Source organism: Berghia stephanieae, chromosome 4, assembly GCF_034508935.2.
Source record: "Berghia stephanieae isolate SIO BIC M18660-M18661 chromosome 4, UCSD_Bste_1.3, whole genome shotgun sequence".
Classification (NCBI taxonomy): domain Eukaryota; kingdom Metazoa; phylum Mollusca; class Gastropoda; order Nudibranchia; family Aeolidiidae; genus Berghia; species Berghia stephanieae.
Genome location: NC_088363.1, coordinates 78,815,420 through 78,841,419, shown reverse-complemented (window position 1 = coordinate 78,841,419; position 26,000 = coordinate 78,815,420). Strand labels below are relative to the sequence as shown.

General features: G+C 37.8%; 1 protein-coding gene across 24 annotated transcripts in view; it reads right to left on the bottom strand.

The window, feature by feature from the left end:
• LOC144971330 (uncharacterized) overlaps positions 1 to 19,264 on the bottom strand; it is an 87,805-nt gene extending 68,541 nt beyond the window's left edge. For 23 of the 24 annotated variants that reach the window (XR_013645118.1, XR_013645117.1, XR_013645116.1 and 20 more), the window contains exons 1-2: positions 19,100 to 19,244; positions 7,843 to 8,896 (exon numbers count right to left, since the gene is read on the bottom strand). Coding sequence is in view for 21 of the 24 variants with exons in the window: in XM_078912019.1 (XP_078768145.1) it covers positions 7,843 to 8,884 (1,042 nt within the window). In the remaining 3 variants the exon portion in view is untranslated. Of the gene's footprint in view, positions 1 to 7,842; positions 8,897 to 19,099 lie in introns of all 24 variants that reach the window. The other variant, XM_078912028.1, reaches the window with a different exon arrangement.
• Between the last annotated feature and the right edge of the window lie 6,736 nt (positions 19,265 to 26,000).

The following is a 26,000-nucleotide window of genomic DNA, read 5'->3' as shown; positions in this document are numbered from 1 at the left end:
ATCTCAAGAAGTGGGTGAGAGAGGGATCTAGAAATGACTTTGGGTTTGAAACGAATATTTTTGTGTTCGTGGATAGCTCACACGGTAGAGCCACGCTCTCACCTGCCAGGCGGAGTTGTCGTACCAATAAGGTCGCAGGTTCAAACCCCACCACCGCCGCGAAAAAAATTTTTATTCTCTATTGTCTTCTGGCACTTTTCTACTCACTTCATATCTTGTTGTTACCAACATAAGTGCCTGCTCCACTCACTTTTCTGAATTAAAAATTCACCCCATACACCGGAGCATACTCAATGTCTCAATCGTTTCTATGTTATATGTTTGTGATGAGAATATTGGCTATTAAGCTTAACTGCTGGTCAAAATTACTTCGCGATGGTGGCGAACGAATCGGCGATCTCAAGAAGTGGGTGAGAGAGGGATCTAGAAATGACTTTGGGTTTGAAACGAATATTTTTGTGTTCGTGGATAGCTCACACGGTAGAGCCACGCTCTCACCTGCCAGGCGGAGTTGTCGTACCAATAAGGTCGCAGGTTCAAACCCCACCACCGCCGCGAAAAAAATTTTTATTCTCTATTGTCTTCTGGCACTTTTCTACTCACTTCATATCTAATTATTATTTTTGTAGTCCATTCAAAGAACACCTACAGTTTTAAAAACAAAGACGTCATGTAACAAAAGAGCTTAAGTGCTAAATAAAAATTTCTTTTTAAAATATGAGAATAACTAAACAAGTGGCAATTACATATTTTAGAGCCTTAACAATTGAGATCTATAGAAAAAAAACCCAAAAAAAACCAAGGTAATGGATTGAGTGAGATATAAGTGTAGTTGTGAAAGTTACTAACACCTAGCATCCAACTTCTTAGAGAGCAAATACACCCTGGGATGCATGCTAATTCAGTTTTTATTTTGTTTTTAAGAGTTTTACTGCTGTAAAAAGGAAGAATATGGGATATTGAAAAAAAAAATTCTAGAATTTGCCCATTCCAAGACAAAGACAGAAAGCAACTCGGAAACAGATATAAGGGGATAGAAGACACAGCAAGTGACCTCCAGCCCACCATGGGAGGTCAAAGGACAAAAAAATTCTTTATATCAAAATATATGGTCAATAATTTTAACATTTTAATGATGATTTGCGGAACACTAATTACCACTCCCAATAATTAGTACCTCCTACATTTTCTAAGCCGTTATCGTTTTAAATATTGAACATAAATACACATGACAATAGCCTACAGTATGATATAAACATATTCATGAAACTATGATCTTTACTGAAATGCATCTCATAAACATAAATATAATCAAAAATTATGTATTAATGAAATCAATATATAAATGTTAAATAGCTAGGAAGAAAATGAAGCCCTGTACTATGAAATCAGGTTAAGAGTAGGAACAAAGATTTAAGAAAGCAATGAGTGCTATAGTGCAGTGGTTTTAGAGATACGGAAGTGGTGGTGGTGGTGGTGGTGGTAATGTTGATGTTGTTTGTATGGCTTATCTCTCTCTACAACATTTTTCCTCTGCGCCCAGAGGTAAAATTAATATTTTGAGTTTTACTATGAGTAGTGGCATACTATGCAATTGAGAAGAATAACACACAAGATGAGGTAAACAGTTTTAAATAACTTTTGAATACTGCTGCTTTCATTACATGTACATGTCACAACCATAACAAAAGAAACGAAACAATTTATTCCATTGTCTCATTTTGTGGCACAACCCCATTACTACAAATTCACAAACTGTAAAGAGCAAACAACATTTGTGCATCCATAAGCTACAAGAAATTTCACTTTAAAAATATTTTAAAAAGATGTTTGTTCAACATCTCTAAAATTGCAAACATAATCAAATATTTAACATTTCAAAAGTTATGATAATAAGGCGGAGAATGTCTATATAATTTTCATTAAAAAATTAAAATGAAGCTAACCAATTTATTTAGTAGTAAACCATTTTCTTCTCATGCCCTTGACCATTTAGATCATTTGCATGTAAAACGACACAGGAAAAAAATAAATTTCTATATTGTGGAGCTTTGATACAATGCCAGGAAATCAATAGCTCAGTTGGCAGGGCACTCGCTTCACAATCAAGGGACCAAGATCGATTCGGGTGCAGTCGAGATTTTTTTCTGACTCTCCCGTCCACCCAGCAGTGATTGGATAGCTGGGTCTGTTATATCCGGTGGAAAGTACTTTGCGATAGACTAGCGTCCTATCCAGAGGGTAGCAAGCAATTGCTATTGTCTGTTTCACGCTACAGAAACTAGGATAAACTCCACAGGCCTAAGGGCAATGGAAAGGTAAAATGCAAAGCTGTACTGTAAAAAAATAGTTTGGTCCTTTTTTAAAAAAAAGGAAAAACAATGTTAAATGTGAATTTTAGCTTCAATTTAATTTTCATATTCATGGCAGATTGGAAAAGGGGAAATCTGAAATATCCTTACCATTAATTAGTTGCACTGTAAACGAAATGAATGTTCAGCTCCATCAGTCAACCTTCGAGTCTGATGGTCTATTTTGTTACTGCATGAGAGTGCCACTCCTTGAGGCAGCCAACGCCATTTATTTTGGAACAAAAATACTCCTGTACAGTCGACTCCGCTTAATCGAACACCCTCAGGAGTTCAGGTTAGTGTGTCGATTAAGCGGAGTGTGCAATTAAGCGGAGAAGCTAAACAAGATCATCTAAGCACTAGCTTTCATGTTCCATTCATGTTGTAGGATATTCCCTTCTGAGTTTTCGACAGGCTTGGGACCGTCACCGTCTTATTTATCATGTGGGTTGCTGTTTTTTGTTGTTTTTTTGTGGTTTTTTTTGGGTTTTTTTTTTTTGTGGGGGGGGGGGGGGGGGGGGGGGGGGGGGGGGGGGGGGTGTGTCAACAAAATGTGACATTGCTTGTTAGAACAGTAATCGTGAAGTGTTGATAGCTTTATGTTCTGTGTAAGCTGTTTATAAACCTTTGCCTAAAACCTCGCCAATGTAGATCATCTGTCAAGCGTTCTTGGAATAAATGGCATAGTTGGTCTACCGTGTCAAGTTTTTCAGTAAATTTCAGGAGTGTTGTGTCATATTCCGATGACTCATCCTCATCTTCATTATCTAGGCATTGTCTTTTGTGTGGCTGAACGGAGTCCAGTGGTTCCTGAGAGGTCAGTTCACCGCTGATGGGTATATTGTTGTTCATTGATCGAATGCTTTGGCCGAAAAGTTATGTGGAACGGGAACGGCATCGTTATTTTCATATGGCTGTTGATTATCACTCCAATCAAGGTGTAGCGATTAAGCAGAGATGGTGTGCGATTAAGCGGAGCGATTATATAGAAACAGTTCTGTTTGCGATTAAGCGGAGTAAACTGCATTTGTATAAACCAGTCTGGTGATAAGTCTGCTTGACTAAAATCAAGCCCACTCCTTTTGGTGTAATAATGAACCATAGTGTTGCAAGTGTCGTCTAAAAACAACCAAAATGACTAAAATAACAAACGCTACGATTTCTCCTCCCTAATGTTCATCGATCACCAGCATCAACCTTATTTGTTGTCGTTTTCACCCCAGTCTCACAACATACTTAAAGTCTTCTGTGTCTATTTTCTCTCGGCTCTATATCACTTAGGATGTACTCTTCTCTTCCTTTTTATTATGTTATGGTATTCATCATGTGCCTTCCCTCATTTCTTGATCTACCACCATGACCTTACCCCTTTTATCTTGAACCTTTTGTTTAACCAACAAAAGGATGTCTTAGATCAAATGAAAAGTAACCAAAGATTCTTGCAAAATGCAGCCAAAAGAATACAATTACAATAGGTATTTGAAACATCATTTAATTGGGGAGAAAATCATAACAATATTTAAACCTAAACCAATTACAGGAGTGGTTCTAAATATTAAAAGGTAAAGGTAGTAGAAATAAGAGGGGGGTGGGACGGGTTGGAGAGATACCTTGAGTATAGAGAAAGAGAGAGAGAGAGAGAGAGAGAGAGAGAGAGAGAGAGAGAGAGAGAGAGAGAGAGAGAGAGAGAGAGAGAGAGAGAGAGAGAATACAGTCAAAAGCATGCAATTAATGTTGAATGGGACTTTGCTGGGATTCTTAGATCCTTTCATAATTTATACAACTATTAGTAGTAGTACTACCAAATATAAATATCTGACTTGTATAAAGCCACCAACTAGACTTAAAGACAGAAACTTTTGCCACCTTTGTTGGTCCCATAGGTGGAAGCTTAACAAGTTTTGTACTGATGTAACAATCTGCATTTTATACTCTCCCCACAAGTGAAAATTAATAAAGAAATCCTACAATTTGCAACATTTCTCTCTTACTATATATAATATTACGTAATGACAAAAATAATCACATGAGGCAGTATTCATGAGGCCTTACCTGTGTGTATGCCCTTCCATTGACAACAAAATTGAAAATCGAAAGAAAAATATAACAGCTAGATTTGGTGTCGAAATCGCAAAAACGAAAATGGAATGGATTAAATGTTGAATTAAGAACTTAACTAAAATATCAAAAGAAATTACGATAAATGTGTCTAAACGTGTCTACAGATTTGACTCCTCAAATGAATGACTCCGTAAGAAAGGAGTTTAGAAGCACTTGACCACGACAGAAAATTTAAATCAGTTATGGCGATTGAAAACAAAGGTAACAAGAGATAAAAATATCAATGAAAGAAGCAAGAGGGAAATGAGGGAAGAGGAGGGGAAACGAGGAGATAAGACGAGGTTTAACTCTATTCATCAACCTAGGAAAATAAATACAAGGAAGAGGAGACAGAGGAGGATTAGCATATTGGTGTAGACACCCTGAATTACATACTATTAACAGAGCATAATATTCCACATCTTTACAAATGAATAAAAACAACTTTTCAAACCATCAATAACAACAACTGCTTCAGTTAGGGATGTGCATCTTCTGTGCTTCAATTCTAAAAAAGCACTGGCTGATGCTTTATATTACTTCCCAGTCAAAAAGCTTCCTTGAAATATTTCTGATTTTACAGCTGCCTTTGAAAAAAAAAGCCACCAATCATAATACGAGAAAACTACTTTGTACTTCATACTTCATCACAAATTTATCTCAGAACCGATTGCCCCAAGGGATCAACAGCTACAACATACATCAGAATACATTTGTGGGCTAATCCATATTTGTTCAAAGCCATATATATATATAAAATATATGCCCATTTGCTCTTATCATTTTTTAAAATGGCCCCAAGTCACATTGTGCTCTGTTAATGTCAGTGTTTCACATTTACCTTTAGCATCTAGTATAAATGAATGACCTTTAAATAGAAAATGTCAAATATAGTTTATAAAAAATGGCATCCAAGTAACTTTCTCAAAAACTTTTTACAATGCAGGTAGCCCAATTGTCCGTAAAACTGACTATATATGATATATGACAAGGTGAGGTAGAACAGTAAAAAATAATATATTTATCAAATTGAATTTTTTTAAAAACCAAATAAATACTTTAATGGTGATACTTGAATTCTACAATTTCTTCATTTATTATTATTCAACTTGTTATGACTGCAAACGTAAACATTTACACAAAAAGAACAGTAACAACATTGCAATTCGGACTTACCCCAGTTGCAATGCTGTGACTATTCTCTTGGTGAAAAGGGTAAAATATGTTGGGTGAAAATAAAATCAATCCACCACTAAAGGATAAATGATTTTTTTTTAAAGTCACCTTTTTACATAAGTGAGAATTAGTTGGGCATTCTTCTTCCAGATTTTTTTTTATTGAACAATCCTACGAGTATGAGAGGAAATGGAACCCCCTCCCCTAACATTGTATCTCTTGAGTAACACAGTCGATTCCTTTGTAAAATCCCAATCAGTTTTGATGAAAGAAAATGCTCTGTGAAGCGTAAAATCATCTTATTCTAGTTCTGAAATTGAAATAACATCAATTTTACTCAAATTACTTTGATAAATTATCCATTCAAACTTTTGACCATCTTCCCTTTAATCACTTCTAAATGCCACATCTAGTTCTCATCCATGTTAAAAAGTATGGATTCAACAAAAACCTTACCACCATGTAATGAATCTCAGAAAGTGTTAAAAATTTATAGGAACACAAAACCATTAAACTTCAAATTAAACCCATTCAATGACTTTTATTCCATACTGAATCATTGTAATGCCGTTCTTTTACAATTGCTATTGCTGTATTGGCACAGCAGTTTTTAAAAGCTAGGAAAAGTATATAATCCATGATGCCACAAAACAAAAGCTGCAATATTCAATGATGTAATGCTATTCTAATCTTTATGAACAGAAATGAAGATCATCCTCCACATTAAATTTTGTAAAAATGCATTTAAGGCGGATAACACAATAATGACAGGAAAAGCATTTTCTGCATGGGCAACACAATAGATCAAAATCCAACTGAGATTTGGTGACAATAGTTGCTGTTTTTGATAGATCAACTCTTCCTGGAGCCATACATGGTAGCAAAATGGTGGTGAAATTTTGCTCCTTTATATTTAGATATATTTTTTAAGGATTTTTTTTTTACAGAGCAAAAGAGGTGTTTTGAAGACACAACATTTTTTACGTTCGTTTTCAGAATGGATCAAATGAGATAAGTGACTCAACAGTTTTCATTTAAAGTTAGCTTATTTTTTTCATAATTACAATTTGTATATTTAAAATTTTTTAAAATTATTTTCCATCTTTGTTTTATAAGTTATTTCCTGTATTATGATGAATGATGTAATCACGTTACTTTCACGTCAACGTTGTGACAAAGGAAACTTAATTCTATGTATCCGGCAAGTGTTGAAATTTTTCACTACAAATTTGTTCAAGTGACTAAAATTAGGTCTAGAAAAGTGGTAAAACCCACAAAAGACTAAATTATGGGGCATGGAAGATTTCGTTTTTTCGATTTTCTGCCCATGCAACAAATTTCAATATCCTATTTTATTGTTAATTGTGAAAAAAAAGTGTTTGTAAATTGATTGGAGACATAAATCTTGCTCTGGTTTCGAGTTTTAAACTTTGATTTTTGACTTGAAATTTTGAAAAGAAGTTTTTCTGAGTAAAAGAAAGTTTGGTGTCAACTGCATAGCAACAGGAGTCCTGAAATGTGTGAACTTGGACATTGTTGATGGATATTCAGTTTATAAATGTAAACACTGGTCTATGTCGAATATTTCAATATAAGTACAAATCTGAACATGTCTAGCTGTTAAAGAACACAAATTGCTAATCAATAGAATTTTGTAAACAATTTACACTAAATGATGGATTCATTCTCATATCATATAACTTTTGTGCCACTACAACTACAACATTACATTCTGCCTTCTGGGAGGATGCAGTGGGAGTCTAAAAGCACTTTATCCAGCATGAAAAGTTTGATTAACTACAATGCAAGATACACAGTATTGAGAGAAATTGCCCATAAACCAAATTTTTTTGCTACAGACAATTTTTTTTGTCCAGTGAAACCAGAGTTATGGCATCACTGTCTTAGATCTGAAACATTTTAAGACTAAATAAGTGCCTAGCTTATAAAGATAATATTATACTGCAAGTTGTCGGAAAAACTGAAACCATAGCTCATATCAAATGGTGAAAGAAACTGCAATGACACAAAGTCCACAAAGAGACATATCAGTAATAACAGATTGGCCAGCAGAAAATTGTGAACATGTAGAGATGTTAAAAATCATTGAAGTGAAACAATGACTTGAGAAAATTTGCACCCAACAACGACAAATAACTGAGTTTCATTACATGGTACTAGGCTTTCTTTCGTTTAAAATAGAAAAAGAACTCACCACTAAAAGCTGCCAGGTCTTCATCCTCATCATCAATTTCAATGATGTCAAACTGAGATCCATCTCCTGACTCTTCACCTATATATTCTTCTTGGCCCTCTGTGGTGTCAAATGTGACATCAGACTCTGAATAACCTTGACCCGTATCATCGTTTGATTGTTCATTATTATATACACTAGAGCCCTGATCTCCATCTGTTACAGCAGAAGTGGAGTCATCCTGTTCTGTTTTAAAAAATGATTCACCTTCTGTCACATTCTTACTACTGTCCTCTTTTGAATTTGATTCTGCACTATAGGAAGCATCACCTGCTGATTGAGGATGCAAAAAAGAAGCACTAGATGCAGGATTTGAAGTTTCTGCAGAGTCTGGGTCAGATTTAATATTAACATCACTAACTAATGCACTATTATTATCCTGTGCTGTCTCGTCAACAGCCTCTGATTTAACTTGGATTTGAGTTTGTGGACTTTCAGTGTAGTCTTGCTGGGATGTGGAGGGCTTATGGAATGCTGGACTGTGTTGTGAACTATAATCACTATGTTGAGTTTGTGAAGGATTTGTGTAAGAGGAATCATACTGTGACCGTGGACCTCGTGCCATTTTCCTATGAGTGGACCGCCAATCACCACCTGACCAGGATCTCTTTTGGGGACCCCTTAGCACCTGTGAGTGGGGTGAAAATATGTTAGATGACTTATAGAGTTGTGAACTAGCGTAAGACGATGAGGCTGGTCCTCTGACTGAAGGCCTGACATTAAGTTCAGGAATAGGTGAACACGATCTCTCTGTCTTTGGTTGATCTTTCTTTGCAAGGAAACTGTTGCTGATAAATTGCATTGAATTGTTCGTACTTTTTGACACTTTTTCATTTAAAACATAATCTACCTTGCTTCCACAGTCAATATTTACATTGATATACCCCACAATTTCAATCTCTGTATCAAAATCCATGCATCCATGGCACAGTGCCTGCAAAGATTTACTCAGGCTACTGACAAATCTGTTGGCTGCAGGGAGATCCATTTGTATAGTTGCCATTTTGATAAAAATCTGAAAAATTTAATAAAAATACTCATGTCAACATGATAAATAACTAAGTTACCTATCTAAACATAAGCATCCTAATATAAGAGATTATTTTCTTTTTTTTCTCATAGCATGTAGCAAAGATAAATTGATTAATCAAGCAATTATAAGGAATATGGGATGAATGTAAAACTTAACGGAGGCAGTTTAACAAAAATTCTAAGTGAAATGTGACTATTGCACTATAAATCAATATCTCTTTGACATTTGATTCTATCTTTTAAATTATTAGAAATGAAATTATCTGAATGTCAAAAAATTGAAATTTCTGATCCGAATTTCCCCCCTAAATTCGCATTGGAAAGTTGTGATCAAAATCATGTGTAAATAATGAAAATGGCTAATAAGGTCAATATAAAGTTCATATTACCTAACAAACTGTATACACCACAGTGACCCTCTAACAACTCGAATAATACATAATGAACATTTGTAAAATGCATTTTAGAAACGTAAATTGCTATATATCTTTCATTTCTAGTAATTCACTTCAATTGCAAATAGTTACCATCCATACCTTAATACAATGATATGTAGAAATGTATGGGTAGGGAGTTTAGTGAACAGCAGAAGTCGGAACCAAATTGTGAGTGAAAATTGCTGTGAACACGGAGGTGGATTCAGGAATAAAATGCATAACTTATTTAGTGAAAGATATTTTGAGGGGACAGGCAGGGGGAGGTTTGTCTTTCAATTTCCTTTTCAATAATGCAAACAACCAAAAATCTGTTATTTTTTTATTTCCAGCGTACATTTTAAAATAATTATACATCTTAACTGTGTTCATACCAAATTTCAGTGCTCTGAATCTATGCGCAGACGCTTTTTTAAGTTCCTGCTACAATGCCACATTTCCTAACGGTATATTTCATTCTTAATTCCTGATTGTATTTCTCAGAAAGCTAATGAAGTAAAAAGTTATCAATTTTTGAATTGTAAGGAACTTTTTACAATATGGATACTTTTTAATACTTAATACATCGTAGAAAATTAATTGAAGAATATCTCTAGGTACTTTTGGTAAACGTCCATTTGGCACTCCAGCAGTGAGCTGATAAACGGCCTAGTGGCTGTGACCCGATTTATTTTGACTTTTGAGTGATGGGTCTCAGAAAAAGTTCCATAGATTTTTTGTTTATGGATGGATTTTAATTATGTTTTATTTTCTCCATGAGGAATTACCGTAATTACCCTGTTGTTTTGGTGTTGTTTATGTTTAAATGAATGACAATTCAGTATATCTTTTGAACGTGGATAAAATAGGGTATAATTTAGCTTTGGATAATTAAAAAATCAGAAATTTGTAAATCAAAATTTCAGTGATCGCATGTGATTTAACATCTTAACTTTTTAATAAAATTAAATTCATGGCAAAGTTATATACTGCATTCCTGAAATTCGTTCCAGCAAAATCCTAACTCAAATCCTAGCGGCCATTTTAGAAATCCAAATGGAGGATATTATCAGAAATGCAACAGTTTGAGGTCACAAAGTCTGTCAGTAAATAACAAAGGCAAATAGGACATTTTTTAAAAACTAAAATAACTTTATTCTGCTCATCTGATTTTCAAAATTTTGGTATAATTAGAATCGTGTTGAAAAGCACTTTATAGTGATATAGGCAGAAATGCCAACTTTAAATTTGGCTCACAGGAGTTTCAGACATCACTCGTAGGAATTTCAATGCCGAAGAGGAATTTCTGCACACAAGAAAAAGGAAATGGAATGGTATTGTGTTTATATATTGTATAATTCTAAATAGATAACTGATTAGAATTATATTATGATACAAAAACACATTGCCAAATACACACCCAAAGATTCCTTATTTCAAATGAAGTAAAGCGCCAAAACCTAATGGTAGAGATTGTAGTACTGGTGGTAGTGAGGATGATGTGGTGGTGGTGGTTGTAGTAATAGTGGTAGTGATGATGAAGATGTGATAGTGGTTGTTGTTGTAGTTGTAGTGGTAGTGATGATGATATGGTGGTGATGGTTGCAGTAGTAGTGGTAGTGATGATGTGGTGGTGGTGGTGGTTGTAGTAATAGTGGTAGTTGCAGTGATGATGTGGTGGTGGTACAGTAGTAGTGGTAGTGATGATGTGGTGGTGGTGGTGGTTGTAGTAATAGTGGTAATGATGTTGTGGTGGTGGTGGTTGTAGTAGTAATGGTAGTTGCAGTGATGATGATGTGGTGGTGGTGATTGCAGTAGTAGTAGTGGTAGTGATGACGATGTGGTTGTGGTGGTTGTAGTAGTAGTAGTAGTGATGATGATGTGGTGGTGATGGTTGTAGTAGTAGTGGTAATGACGATGTAGTGGTGGTGGTGGTGGTTGTAGTAGTAGTGGTAGTGATGATGGTGGTTGTAGTAGTGGTAGTGATGATGATGGTTGTTGTAGTGGTAGTGATGATGATGTGGTGGTGGTTAAAGTAGTAGTGGTAGTGATGATGGTTGTAATACTAGTGGTAGTGATGATGATGTGGTGGTTGGAGGGGGTATCCTTGGAACAAATTTGACGGAAGTTGCCCGGAACCAGGAATTTTTTGCTCCAGAACGGAGTTTTTTCAGGTGAAACCAGAGTTATGGCATCACTGTATAGGTTTTATTGAGCTCAACCCAATTTGAATGTTTTCACAAAGTACCTAATACAGTCGACTCCACTTAATCGCACACCCTCGGGAGTTCAGGTTAGTGCGTTGATTATGCAGAGTGTGCAATTAAGCGGAGAAGCTAAAACTAGCATCTAAGCACCAGCTTTCATGTCATATTCAGGGGGTTGTGTTTGGGGGCTTTTTTTCTTTTAAAATTTCTCTTTTTACTCATGTTTCATTGACAACAAAGTGTGACATTATTGTTTGTAAGAATGGTAATCATGAAGCGGGATTGTAGTAAAGCCTCAACTTGTCTGCATTGTAAATGTCATTAGAGTCCTACTGCTGAAGAAGTTGTTTCAAAATTTCATCACTCCATTGGCTGGCAGAAGAGACATCAGCATAGTGCTTTTTCGTCTTTTCGTCATGTTCTTTTTCAAGCACTATATTCTGTTTGCCTTTACATCTCGAGAGCCAGCTTTCTGATGGGAAGAAAAACTTGCCTTAAGTTTATGCCAGTTCAGTCACCTTTTGAGATATCAATGTGGACACGGACCGTATAGATCAATCAAAAGATGAGACGCGTCCTCCCTGTAATCCTTTCTTATTGTTCACGGCCCAGTAGAGGAAAACAATGCACAAGATGTGGCGAATAAACCCAACAATATCCAGCAAAGTAGGCAAGAGTGGGGAGTGAACCTGAAACTAAGGGCAAGGTAAGTGTACACCTGTGGGGAGTGAACCTGAGACTATGGGTATCGACGTATTTTGTAAAAAAAAGCAATAATTACTTCTTAAAGAAACCCGACAAAGTTATGGGAAATAGGCAGCAGTGGGAGTGAACCTGAGGCTTAAGTCTAGTAACGCGCAGGCCCAATATTGAGGACGAGCATAACTGAGTCAGTGGGGCGATGGTCCAGTATTGAGGACGAGTTGGCTTTGACACCGAGCGCGCCAGTCCATTATTGTGGACAAGATCAACCCCGTTTATGAATGGAGTTGTTAACCTTTCTATATTTAGAAATGCAGTAAAAATTTAATTGATTCTGATTGGTCAATAGTTTAGCTATGTCCTTCAACTTGTTGAAGGCAAGTTAGTGGCCTTTCAAGTCATAAACGAAACCAACAAAGAGTCTCCCCCCCCCCCCCCCCCCCCCCCCCCCCTGCCCCTACCACGCTGTTTTGCATGCTCTGGTCATCTGTTACATCTCAAAAAAGGACACAAAGAAATAATGTTACCCACGTGTGTGTTTGTAGAAAATCCCTTTATTACATGTGTGCATCTATATGTGGGCTTTTGTGTGTATATGCGTGTGTTAGACGAAAACTAGGCAATAAGGTGTAAAGCCTTGCTCCCTCTCATTCCACCACTGAACTATTCGAAATAGAAAGATGACTGTTATAGGTTTCATAAATTCTTACTAAGTTTGCTCTCTCTCAATAAATATCTTATTTCCCTTTAAGAAAATGTAAAGGTTGTACCATAAATTATTGCTATTAGCTCAAAATCAAAAAAGTATATTTTCTGGGATGGGCGTAAATATTGAAAAACTGCTAGGCCAGCTGCCATTGTTTCCAACTGATCAGCTGTAAAACTAGACACTGTCCAGTGTAACTTCCGGAATGCAAGGCCCTCGTCACTTGAGTTAAGGAAGTGTACACCATTGGGTAGGTACTTTGGTAAACGTCCATTTGGCCCTCCAGCAGGGAGCTGATAAATGGGCTAGTGGCTGTGACCCGATTTTTTGGACTTTTGATTTTGAGTGATGTGTCTCAGAAAAAGTTCCATAGATTTTTTGTTTATGGATGGATTGTAATGATTCATGTCTTATTTTCCTCAGGAGAAATTACTCCATCGTTTAGTGTAGTTTATTTTAAAATCAATGACAATTTAGTATAACTTTTGATTATGGATAAAATTGGGTATAATTTAGCTTTGGGCAATTAAAAGATTAGAACTTAGTAAATCAAAATTTCATGCTGGTACGTTTATTAAATAAACGTTAATACCTTAACTTTTATATAAAATTAAATTCAGGGCAAAGTTGTATACCGCATCCATGAAATTCGTTCCAGAAAAATCCTAACTCAAATCTTAGCGGCCATTTTAGTTTTGAAATCCAAATGGTGGTTACTACCGGAAATGCAACAATTTTCAGGTCACAAAGTCCGTCAGTAAATAACAAAGGCAAATAGAAGACCGTTTTTCAGCCTTTAACTTTAAACTAACTACTAACACTAACATCATAACTTTTCTTCTGCTTATCTGATTTTCACAATTTTGGTATCATTAGAATCGTGTTGAAAACCACTTTAAAATGATAAAGGTTTCATTGAGCTCAATCCAATTTGATTTCTTTACCAAAGTACCTACATTGAATTGGGGGAGTGAACCTCAGCCTCCTCAGCCCAGCTGAGTTTGTTTCCGCCTCCGCGGGTTTTTCGTAACGAAGTGGCAATTCGGACCCGAGTCTGAATTGCTTCCCGTGGCAATTCGGACTCCTGCCACAATGCGCCTGCGCAATCACAGGAAGTGTCGGAAGTGGAAACTGGGGCGAAAGTGAAGCGTGGTAGGTAGGGTGGGGGGAGAAGCTGCTCGTTCTCAGTTGTCAGTGTCAGTTGTCAGTCGGTAGGAGGGCGAGTGAGCGAGCAAGTCAAGTTTTAGAACTCCCGAAGGTGACTGCCTTCAAAAGCGGTGATCTATTATTCCCCTTTGTCTTACTTTTTCTTGAGTACTTTTTAATTGTAATTCTAGAACTTTTTGCTATCCAATTTCTCCAGTTTTACTGGCGCTGATATGACCTAAATGTGTTGCAAGCTCCTTAAAAAACAAAACATAGATCTAAATAATCGTGGTCTTTGGGAGATTACAATTGTAGTCGCAATTGTTAACGTTAATCAATTTGCCCTCACAGATAAAAGAGTGTCTTTGTGTAATGATTGGAAGATTTATTTGATTTGCTATGAGCGTGTTACAAAAGATACATGCATGACATATCTCGACATTATATAATTTGCCATTTGCGGCCGCGAAAAACTGCGGGGAAAGGAAAATAATATGGCTTTGGGCATTGAGCGTTTTCTTTAAAAGGCAGTATAGGTCGGGCTTTGACAATAGGCAGTGTCTTAATTCTTTTTTAATTAAAAAAATATGCTGTTTTATTTCTAAATATAAAAATAGAGGCGATTCTTGGCAGCAAGCCATGCAATAGAGCCCTGCCACTGGGGTAGGGGCAGAGTACTGTCTAATACTAATATTATTAGATAATACTGGACTAAGTACCTAAATAAAATAAACACTGGTTGAATAAGGAAAGAAAATGATCAACTGGTAATGGGATTGGTGGGGGGGGGTAACCCACAAACAACCGAGGTGCTGGACGCAGGGGAGAACATGGTGATACGAGATCAAAGAGAAAAAGCCGCCGGCTCTTGGGTTGTGGAAATGATTGCTGGGGGGGGGGGGTTGTTTGTGATTATTCTGTTTTTAATGAATTAGAGATACTCATGAGTGTGTGTGTGTGTTCAGGAAGACCAATACGGTTTCTATAGCTGCAAACGGAATAGTAACTGAGAGTTTCCCTAATGATACTAATATAAGTTCATCATTCGGGCGCATTGCATTGCAGTATTCCGAATCGAAGAGCCATGGAGTTATTCAGACTCGACCCTGGTTAGCCACGGAGTTCTATTCAGTTTAGACTCGAGTCCGAATTGCCACGGAAAGCAATTCAGACTCGGGTCCGAATTGCCACGGTAGGTAGTCGCATCGCCCGTGGCTGAGCCGCTGATCGAGCCCCGATATCGATGTTACGGCTCTGGAGTGAAAATTGTGTTAACCGGTGAACATAGTTTTACTTCCATTGCCGTGGAATCGCTTCCTGTGTACTAATTTCGTCACTTCCGGTCTCATTTTAAAGAGGAGAAGCCAGCGCGTCTGGCGGCGTTTTCAGATTTTTAGTCCGTTCATTCTTTGTTCAGATGCCAGCTGTTTGAAAATTTGGTAAGTTTTAACTTCATTTTAAATACATTTTTCATTATATTACCTATTTTTAATTAATGTTATATTATTCGCCAACCATTTTTCTCTATTTGTGTGAATTTGGTGGTGATTGATGCTGGCGAAAGCGTCTTTTAGTGACTTTAAATACGACGTGTGTTCATGAAGTTGGCGATGGCCAACCAGGATTGCCTCTCGATGTATCCCCGAGTCTCCTGTGTACAGTGCAGTCTGTAAACTATCGACTGAGTTTGCTTTTGTGACTTGTATTTGTATAAATAATTTCAAGCTGAATAATTGCTGTAAAAAGACTGAAAATGGTCCCATCCATAATTTTAGTTTTATTTTATGAATGAATGTTGAAACTGAAATGACTTTTTAACTGGGATGATAACGGACAACTAAAAATTATGTTCCACTGATATTATTTTGTATCTTTTATTTTTGTTTGTTCTGCAGGTTAAGTGTTGGTTTAATTTAATGTGGTTAATTTCAATACAAATAATACAGAATAGCATGATAGAGTCAATTCAAGTGAAAGTATATTTCATTCATTACTTTACTCTTTACTACCACAACAAAAATGATTATATAACTTTTAATTTGTCTGCCACCTCCAACTCCCGTCATCTGCCTCCTCCAGCTCCAATAATCTGCCTTGTATTTTAAAATATGAAATTGAAATAACAACATGAATTTGATTGTCTGCCACCTCCAACTCCAGTCGTCTGCCGCCTCGAACTCCAGTCGTCTGTCTTGTATTTTTAAATATGAGATTGAAATAACAACATGAATTTGATTGTCTGCCACCTCCAACTCCCGTCGTCTGCCGCCTCGAACTCCAGTCGTCTGTCTTGTATTTTTAAATATGAGATTGAAATAACAACATGAATTTGATTGTCTGCCACCTCCAACTCCCGTCGTCTGCCTCCTCCAGCTCCAATAATCTGCCTTGTATTTTAAAATATGAAATTGAAATAACAACATGAATTTGATTGTCTGCCACCTCCAACTCCCGTCGTCTGCCTCCTCCAGCTCCAATAATCTGCCTTTTATTTTTAAATATGAAATTGAAATAACATGAATTTGATTGTCTGCCGCCTCGAACTCCAGTCGTCTGTCTTGTATTTTTAAATATGAGATTGAAATAACAACATGAATTTGATTGTCTGCCACCTCCAACTCCCGTCGTCTGCCTCCTCCAGCTCCAATAATCTGCCTTGTATTTTTAAATATGAAATTGAAATAACAACATGAATTTGATTGTCTGCCACCTCCAACTCCCGTCGTCTGCCTCCTCCAGCTCCAATAATCTGCCTTTTATTTTTAAATATGAAATTGAAATAACAACATGAATTTGATTGTCTGCCGCCTCCAACTCCAGTCGTCTGTCTTGTATTTTTAAATATGAGATTGAAATAACAACATGAATTTGATTGTCTGCCACCTCCAACTCCCGTCGTCTGCCTCCTCCAGCTCCAATAATCTGCCTTGTATTTTAAAATATGAAATTGAAATAACAACATGAATTTAATTATCTGCCACCTCCAACTCCAGTCGTCTGCCGCCTCGAACTCCAGTCGTCTGTCTTGTATTTTTAAATATGAAATTGAAATAACATGAATTTGATTGTCTGCCACCTCCAACTCCCGTCGTCTGCCTCCTCCAGCTCCAATAATCTGCCTTGTATTTTTAAATATGAAATTGAAATAACAACATGAATTTGATTGTCTGCCACCTCCAACTCCAGTCGTCTGTCTTGTATTTTTAAATATGAAATTGAAATAACAACATGAATTTGATTGTCTGCTACCTCCAACTCTAGTCGTCTGCCGCCTCGAACTCCAGTCGTCTGTCTTGTATTTTTAAATATGAGATTGAAATAACAACATGAATTTGATCATCTGCCGCCTCCAGCTCCAATAATCTATCTTTTATTTTTAAATATGAAATTGAAGTAACAACATGAATTCGATCGTCAGTCTCCCCCAACTACTTCTGTATCATTGCTTGGACTTCGATGTATTTATTCAGTATCATTACCTGGATATTGCCTGTGTCTACATTCCATGCAGCCAACAACCCAGAGTGCCTAGATTTTGTTGTCTTCTGTCTTTTGCCACATCTCAGCCATCTTATGGATTTAAGCGAGTCAGTACGTGAGTACCCTTTAATTATCTGTTCTCTTAGTGATGTTGAATGCAAAGCAATTATCAAATTTTCTAAAGTTCATTTCAATTTTAATGTAGTTTAATAGTTAGTCATATGATACATCTCTTCGAGATGTTCAGTTTGATATATGACATGACTATGTTGCAGAAAGTTTGCAAAGTGTCGGTATTTATCGGCTTATTGTTTGTTATTATGTAAATGTTACATTATATTCAATTTTGCATTTTCAGGTTAAGTTTTCTCTACCACTCTTATGTAGTTCTTGTTTTTAATTTTGCTTTTTTATCACTGACCATGTTTGCAAATATAAAGTGGCAAGCTTGTTTCTCCCGAGTACTGTTGGTGCCCAAATGTCTTGTCCAAGGATGCAAAAACATTGAGCAGTAAATTTGCAAGTTGCATTTACTGACACTTGTTCAACTTTATTTCTAGCCCTGTTCATTGTTTTTTTGTTTTTTTTCTTCTCTCCGAATACCAGTCATCTTTCGTCTGTTGCTCATTTGCCAATGCCGAATATTAAGTGCCTTCCCCAAGGACGCAACTTTAGTGTCTAAATTCATACGTTTACGCTCCTTTCCTCTTGTTTTAACAATTTTTGTGTTCAAAATTAATCATAGCCATAGTATTGCAAGCATGCTCCGGAAGAAGACCACCCTCAAATCTGTTTTTAAAGTTATTATCCGTTCCTCGCGGCTTTTTTTTCATTTTCTAGGGTTATGTAATTGCATAACGTTGCATAATATTGCATAATAATCATTTAATTTTTTAAAAATTAGCTTCGTCTTTCCTTTGCGATCATTTTGATATATGGTTTTATATGTATTCCACCCCAAATAACCATGATTTTCCATTTCCCCCGCTTTTCGGTTGCTCTCTGGTCACAGTTTTAGTTTCTTTTTTCCTCTTAAATTATATTAAGTATTTTGGTCCACTTTTGCGGACTAATAATCCCGTAACTTTGGTTCTAATTGTCACATTGTCATAATTTTGGTACCATTGAAAAGTGTATTTCTTGCAGAATAGCATGAGACTATTTTGAAAACAATTGCTGCAATCTCAAATTTTCATGCAACTACCTGCCACGGGAAGCAATTCAGACCCGGGTCCGAATACCGAATAGCCTTTTCCTTTTCGTAATTAGGAAACCCGCCGATAACCATAGTCTCAGGTTCATTCCCGACTGGTGTACACTTCCCTGAGTCTCAGGTTCACTCCCCACTGCTGCCCACTTCCCAGAACTGTCTGGTTTCGTAAAATAAGAAACACCCGCCTGGTCCTACCCGGCGCCGTTGCCGTAGTGGACTATTGGACGAGTTGAAAAGTACACGTCGCCATAACCATAACTAACTTCATTTTTATTTTTCAACTTGGTTGGAAACTTGTTCCCAAACCTTGTAAAATTACCTCTATTGGTTCCTTTCACTCTGCGAAGCCGATTGCATTTGAGGAACAAAAGACCCAAAAATCAACGAAGTTTCATTGTTTGTTTGTTTGAACTAATATGGTGGACATTTTGATGTCACTCTGCTCATTAATACAGACGGGCTCTAATCGATACCTATACTTAGTACTTAGTATTTAGAATCCGCGCTCAAAGGAAAAGGAAGAAAAAAGCGGGAGGAGAATAATTCTCTGTATTCGTGTATGATTCCTTTACTTTTACCAGAGGACTTGCACAACTATACCGAGAAACCACAATCAAACACATTACAATCCTGTTTACTGTCATGCCTATTCTGCCCACTGACCTTAATAAAGGAATATCATATATATGATTTTGCAGTAGGCGCGATAGTCTTATGAGCGCGGTGCGAGCGAGGAGGTTCTGTGCTTAGTTATTTCAATGTTTTATAGACGTCATTTAAGTAAAGTTGCTTATCAGCAAAATCATAAAATGTAATTAATAATAATAATATTTTTACCATTCAAGCAAATTCGATTGAACTATCAATTTCGATCAAATGTATTTTTATATGATTATGTTATCTTCCACAATATTGAGTAAGTAGGAAGGTGCCAGAAGACAATAGAGAATATTCTCGGTTGTCTTCTGGCACTTTCCTACTCATTTCATTTCTTGTTGTTATCAACATAAGTGCCTGCTCCACTCACTTTTCTGAATTAAAAAGTCACCCCAAATACCGGAGCAAACTCAATGACTCAATCGTTTCTATGTTACATGTTTGTGTTGAGAATATTGGCTATTAAGCTTAAATGCTGGCCAACTTCGCGGCGTTTGTGTGTGTTGAACCCGTGACCTCAAGAAGTCGGGGAGAAAAGGCTTCATTAAGACTAGGGTTAGAAGCGATTTTTTGGGGGGTCGTAAATAGCTCATACGGTAGAGTCACAATCTCCACGGCCAGGCGGAGTTATACCGGTAAGATCGTGGGTTCGAGCCCTCGTCGCCGCCGATCTATCGTCTTCAGGCACTTTCCTACTCACTTCATTTCTTGTTGTTATCAACATAAGTGCCTGCTCCACTCACCTTTCTGAATTAAACATTCTTCCACAATATTTTATTATTGTGCGGCTATGTGGTCTGGTGGTACTGGGTTCGAGCCTCGCTCGACGCATTGTTGAGTCCTTGGAAAAGGCTCTTTACTCACATTCTCTCACCTTATTCTGGTGTAAAATGAGCACCTGGCCGTTAACAGCGTTGTCTCTGTCGGAAAAACAATTGTCATATCTCCTAACAGGCGTCATGTCTCGTTCTACATGTTGCGTGTTGCTGTGGGTCAGGGACTCTTTATAAAGCGCTTTCAGCGCGTTTAGTGGATATTGCACTATATAAAAGCTCTATGTTCTTTTTTTTTAAATATATACATATAATAAAAGGAACCATAATAAAATGTTACCTTTGGTCAGAAGTTGATAATATCTGCTATTGTTGCTGATCTTATTTTAAAAAATTAATGATGAGTAACTTTCGTTAACTTTCTGTGTCTTTTCTGGGTATTTTATTGTTTCGTTGTTGCGGTTTTCAGTTTTAATTCATGATGAATGCCAGCTGTAAATAACAAATTGACTGCAAAATGAATGATTTCTCAATTATATCGCGGCCTTTTTAGATTGGCACAACAGAGGAGTACCGAAAGCTTATGATGGAGTTGTTCTCTAACAGTTGGTTTTCCCAGACAAGAACTGAAGTGGTTTCGTGTCTTGAAAAGCTCCCAGCCCGCTTTCTTTTTGTTTGTTTGTTTTTGTTGGGTTTTTGTTTTTATTTTGTTGTTTTTTGTTTGTTTGTTTTTTATTTGTTTTATTTATTTTTTATTTGGGGGGGGGGGGGCGGGGGGTTGGACAATTTAAAAACGATTTGACTTCAATCAGATTATGGCGCCTGTGTTCTATGCTTTTTCTAGCTTGTAAACTACTCTGAGGTGTAGGAGTTAGTACATCAAATATAGCAAGGATAGATTTGCCTTGTTTTAGTTTATTTCGCTTTATTGTGGCAAACGAAGAATTTTCAAAATGGTCGTTTATTCGCTCTTTGGCATGTGACGTTGATGGCGATGGGTATGGTGCTGAAAGGCTGGTGCTGATCTTGTTGGTCTCATTCATTTATTTTATTCTGTCTCCAAGTTCAGAGCTGAATAGCAGTTCAGAAATAGAGTACTCGTCAGTGTTGAGTCCCTAATATTCATTTTTGATACATGGCTTAAAAGGTTTTCTGCGTTGGACATCCATGTCATGGCAAGCTTGCCTGCAAAAGGAGATAGCATTAGCTAGCATGTCTCCTGACTGGCCTTTACCATCCATGATCCTTGGTAGACCTAATGCCAATGCCGCAATACCTCCAATGAGAGAAGATTGTAATATTTTGCCATTCTTTGTCAGTCTTTCTTAATTCAAACGATGCCTGCTTGAAAACTCAGGGTTACATGGTATAACTTTCAATCTATTGCATTTAGTCGTTGTTGGCATTTGTCTCAAAATTTCATCCTTTTTACTCGAATCCATTCCATGTTTAAGAATTTTCTCCACCGATTCAGAAACCTCTTTATTGAGAGTCACTATACACGTGTCAGATTGTCCTGAAAGGGACTGAAGGAGAGACAAAGCAGTCGAGTTGATCTGATCATTGGGAGGATCAGGCTGTTCATTGGACCAGGCGTTTCTGTCTCATTGACGTTGTCCGCGTTATCATCAGAATTGTAAACCTCATTGTTGGAATGATCATCCGCTTCCTTTAATTCCGATTTGATAGGGAGTATTTTCATGAAAATGATCATTTGTTGTTTTAATTCTTGTATATCTGCTGCAGATGTAGAAGCTGCAGCTCCATTGGTATCTCGTTCTTCTTGGGTTGATGACGATGGCATTGTATAAACGTTGGTGATGCCTGTAACCGTGATTGCTATATAATACAGGGATAAACTTTGATAATAATAGAAATAACAATGCTAACACAGCATTGTGTGGATCAGGACGCAGAGATTTGGATACCAGGGGAGAATAAACCTAGGACTATGGGAGGTGGATACCAGTGTGGTCCGAAGCTAGGAATATGGAAGGTGGGCACCATTGGGGATGAACCTGGGATTATAGGAAGTAGATACCAGAGGTGAATGAATCTGGGACTACGGAAAAAAAAGAAGTAATCTTCTGTGTTCACTCACCTCTAGTGTTCAAATCCCGTATTCCCGGCTTCACTCTCCACTAGTATCTACATTTCGTAGTCACAGGTTCCTTTCCCATTGGTGCCCACCTCCTATAGTCTCAGGTTCATTTACCTTTGGTGCCCACCTCCCATAGAACTGACTTCAATAGTCCCAGGTTCATTTCCCTCTGATATCCTCCTTCCATATCCCAGGTTCACTCCCCACTGGTGTCCACTTACCTGAGTCCCCGGATCACTCCTCACTTCTGCCCACTTCTCGTAAATTTAGACGGTTTCGGTAGATTTAGGAAAAAAATAGTGCTTTTCTGTATTCACTCCCCACTGGTGTCCACCTAACATACTCTCGGTTTCACTCTCCATTGGTATCTACCTCTCGCAGTCCCAAGTTCATCTCCATTGGTGCCCTCCTCCTATAGTCTCAGGTTCATTCTCCTCTGGTGCCCACCTCTCATAGTCCGGCTTCAATTCCCACTGGTACCCGTCTCCCATTGTCCCAGGTTCATTTCCATCTTATATCCTCTTCCCATAGTCCTAGGTTCACTCCTCACTGGTGTACACTTCCCATAACTTTGGTCGGCTTCGTTAGGTTTTGGTGGGTTTCGTTAAAAAGAAACACCCGTTTTCTGTTTGGGTGCGTGATATCCGGCTGGCAGATGTTGTGAGTATTTTACCTCAGAGCATAACATCAATAGACAATCTTCTTTCCGATCGTTTCTTGCCATTTCCTCTCGTTCCCCACTGGTATCCATCTCCCATATTCCAGGTTAATTTCCCAATTATATCCTCATCCCATAGTCCCAGGTTCACTCACCCCCCACTGGTGTACACTTCCCGGAGTCCCTGGTTCACTCCCCACTGCTGCCAACTTTCCATAACCGTCGTTTCCGATCGTTTCCACTCTTTTCCGGTCGTTTTCGGTTGGCTTATCTTTGATCCAGCGGCGATTTGATATTCAACTGTTGTTGCCGAGGTCATTCAGATCCGGGCTTGGGTGTGCATGGTTGGTACCCTTCTTGAGACGGGAATGACGTCTGGTGCACTGTCAACAAGTTCAAGGGTTCGTTGCTTCTAGTTTCTCACGGCCCTCCTTTTATATAAAGGGCTGTTTCTTGTGTGGCTAGTACATTCAAAAATGTCTTCGAGCCAATTCTTGATTACAGTGTAGTAGTGTGTAATCTAGTACTTTCACTTCTCGCAATTTTGAAAGTACTTACCACGAACTATAATTTTTCCTGATTAAGACTGTTGTCAGTCGTGTCAGTTCCGGTCGTGGCTTTTTTCTATACTTCATATAGCGGTTATGGGAAGCAGTTTATAATCTGCTTGTCTCTATTATTAACTTTTTAGGTTACGATCCTAGAAAGAGGAGAGCTAACACGAGCTCCTCTTTCTAGGTTACGATGAAACAAGTAGGCTAGTGGAACCGGAGACAACTCTCTCTCTCTCTCTCTCTCTCTCTCTCTCTCTCTCTCTCTCTCTCTCTCTCTTGTTATGCCCTAGCAATATGGTTGCTAGGACATCACCCGAACGAGTCCGGTGTTGACCGTACCTTCCCAGGGCGATAGGCAATTTGAACACCGCTTTTAGCCAATCAGGGTTCGAGTCTGGTGCTATTTAAGCGTAGCGCGGGAAACCAGAGGGGAGTCCTTGTAAGTTGTAAGTTATGTCGAGTTGAACAGAATACCACTTTCTAGCGGTCCTGTTCTATATCATTTTATTATTGTAGCGTTCCCTATTCGTGGATGTTAGGAGAAAGGATAAATGAATAAGTAGAGTTGTGTCGTTCTTATCTGTGTTATACATGTTATTTAGTTCTGTAATAACTGTATCGTGTTCGTAAACCAGGGTTGCCAATTTGGCAGATTTTCTGCCAAATGTCCTTTTTTTTTGGCAGAATTTAAAGTCGTCTGGCAGAGGAAAATCGGTTTGGCAGTTTGGCAGATTTTATTTTCCGAGTCCAAGGGATGGATGTATAGGTCTACTCCACGTTTTCCATGACAATTTTTATGTATTAGTGATTTTTTTAAACTTGGGAAATGAAAAAAAAATTATGACATCGGCCTTGAGAATTTTTTGTTTAACAAAACTGATGAGTTTTCAAAGGGGGTACTATATAAATAGTACGGTTTGGCAGATTTTTGTGGTATTTGGCAGATTTTTTTTATCCAGTTGGCAGAATCCCTGAAATTAATTTGGCAACCCTGTCGTAAACCTTGATCTCCATGTCTCCATCTATTTTGTCATTACAATTGTCTTTCTCTTCCTTCTGATCAGGCTGGCCCAGTACAGTGGCCTGATCTTCCTCTCCCAGGGAACTTAACAACGAGTTCCCTCCTTATATCCTCCTAGTCTTTTCCCTTTCTTTTCTTTTGTTGACGTTTCGGGCTATCTGGCTCTATCGACTAACCGAGAGCACCCGAATCGTCACACTCTTTATCCCTCGAGTCAACCCAGGTCGTTCGTCACGATAGAGTTCAATAGAAGAGCTCATAAGCACAATAAAAACTGCATTCCCTGCTTTTTCTTCTTCCTTTATTCTTATGTTATTAGGTTACTATTCCCGATTTTTTCATTAAAATTAAAATGGTTGCATTTGGTTTAAACTTATGAATATTACTTTTCTATGCAATTTTAATAGGCAATACACTTGAAAGTCTTGGGCGAGCAATGCTTACTATGCTTCTATGGACAGCGCTTGCCCGGTCTCATCAAATACATACATTTAAACAATCTGCATACTCTTTTTCAATCCGCCTATGAGAAATCACAGAGCACAGAAACAGCACTTTCGCGTGTCCACAATTATATTGTCGACCTACTTGACAAAAACGATAACGCAATACTACTGCTGTATGCCCTAAGTCCGCGTTCGACACTGTGGATCACACAATATTATAAGACCGTATGCAGAGGCTCTTTCGAATCAGATACAAAGCTTTAGAATGGTTTTCATGCTATCTATAAATTAGGTCACAGCGCGTTTTCATAAACGACCTCACCACCAGTAAAGGTGCAATTTGGCGTTCTACGGGGTTCAGTGCTTGTACTATATTTTCATGATGTACACAAAGCATTTAAGCAATATCATGGCGACGTTCTGTCTCAGTCATCATATCTACGCCGATGATACCCAGTTGTACTCTCCCATCTCATCCAAAAACATAGAAGAAACAAAAGAGCGACTGGCAGCATGTCTAGATAAAGTTAAAACATGGATGGCAAACAACAAGCATAAAGTCAACGAGGAAAAAACTGAGCTGATCATATTAGAAAAGCCAGGAAAGGAATTGCTCATAGATCAGCTGTCCTTTGGTGAATCAGTAATAAAAATTCCATCGTCGTTCGAAACCTTGGTTTCTATTTTGACACTAACCTAGACATGCATCCACACATTAAAAAAAAAGTGCTGTCGGGCGGTTCATAAGGCTGCCTCTATTCTCATCCCCCCCCCCCCCCCCCCCCCCCCCCCCCCCCCCCCCCCCCCCCGGCCGATTGGATTACCGAAAAAAACGTCGCCGGCTTTTGCGATTTGGATTTGATTGATTTTTTTTTTTAATTGTGCAACTTGTGACAAGAAACTTAACAAATTACTGCATTACAACCTTTGGATTAAACATACAACAATTGTGGACTACTATTATGAAGACTAGCATCCTAGACTAGGGGGATGAGAATAGTCACTCCCCC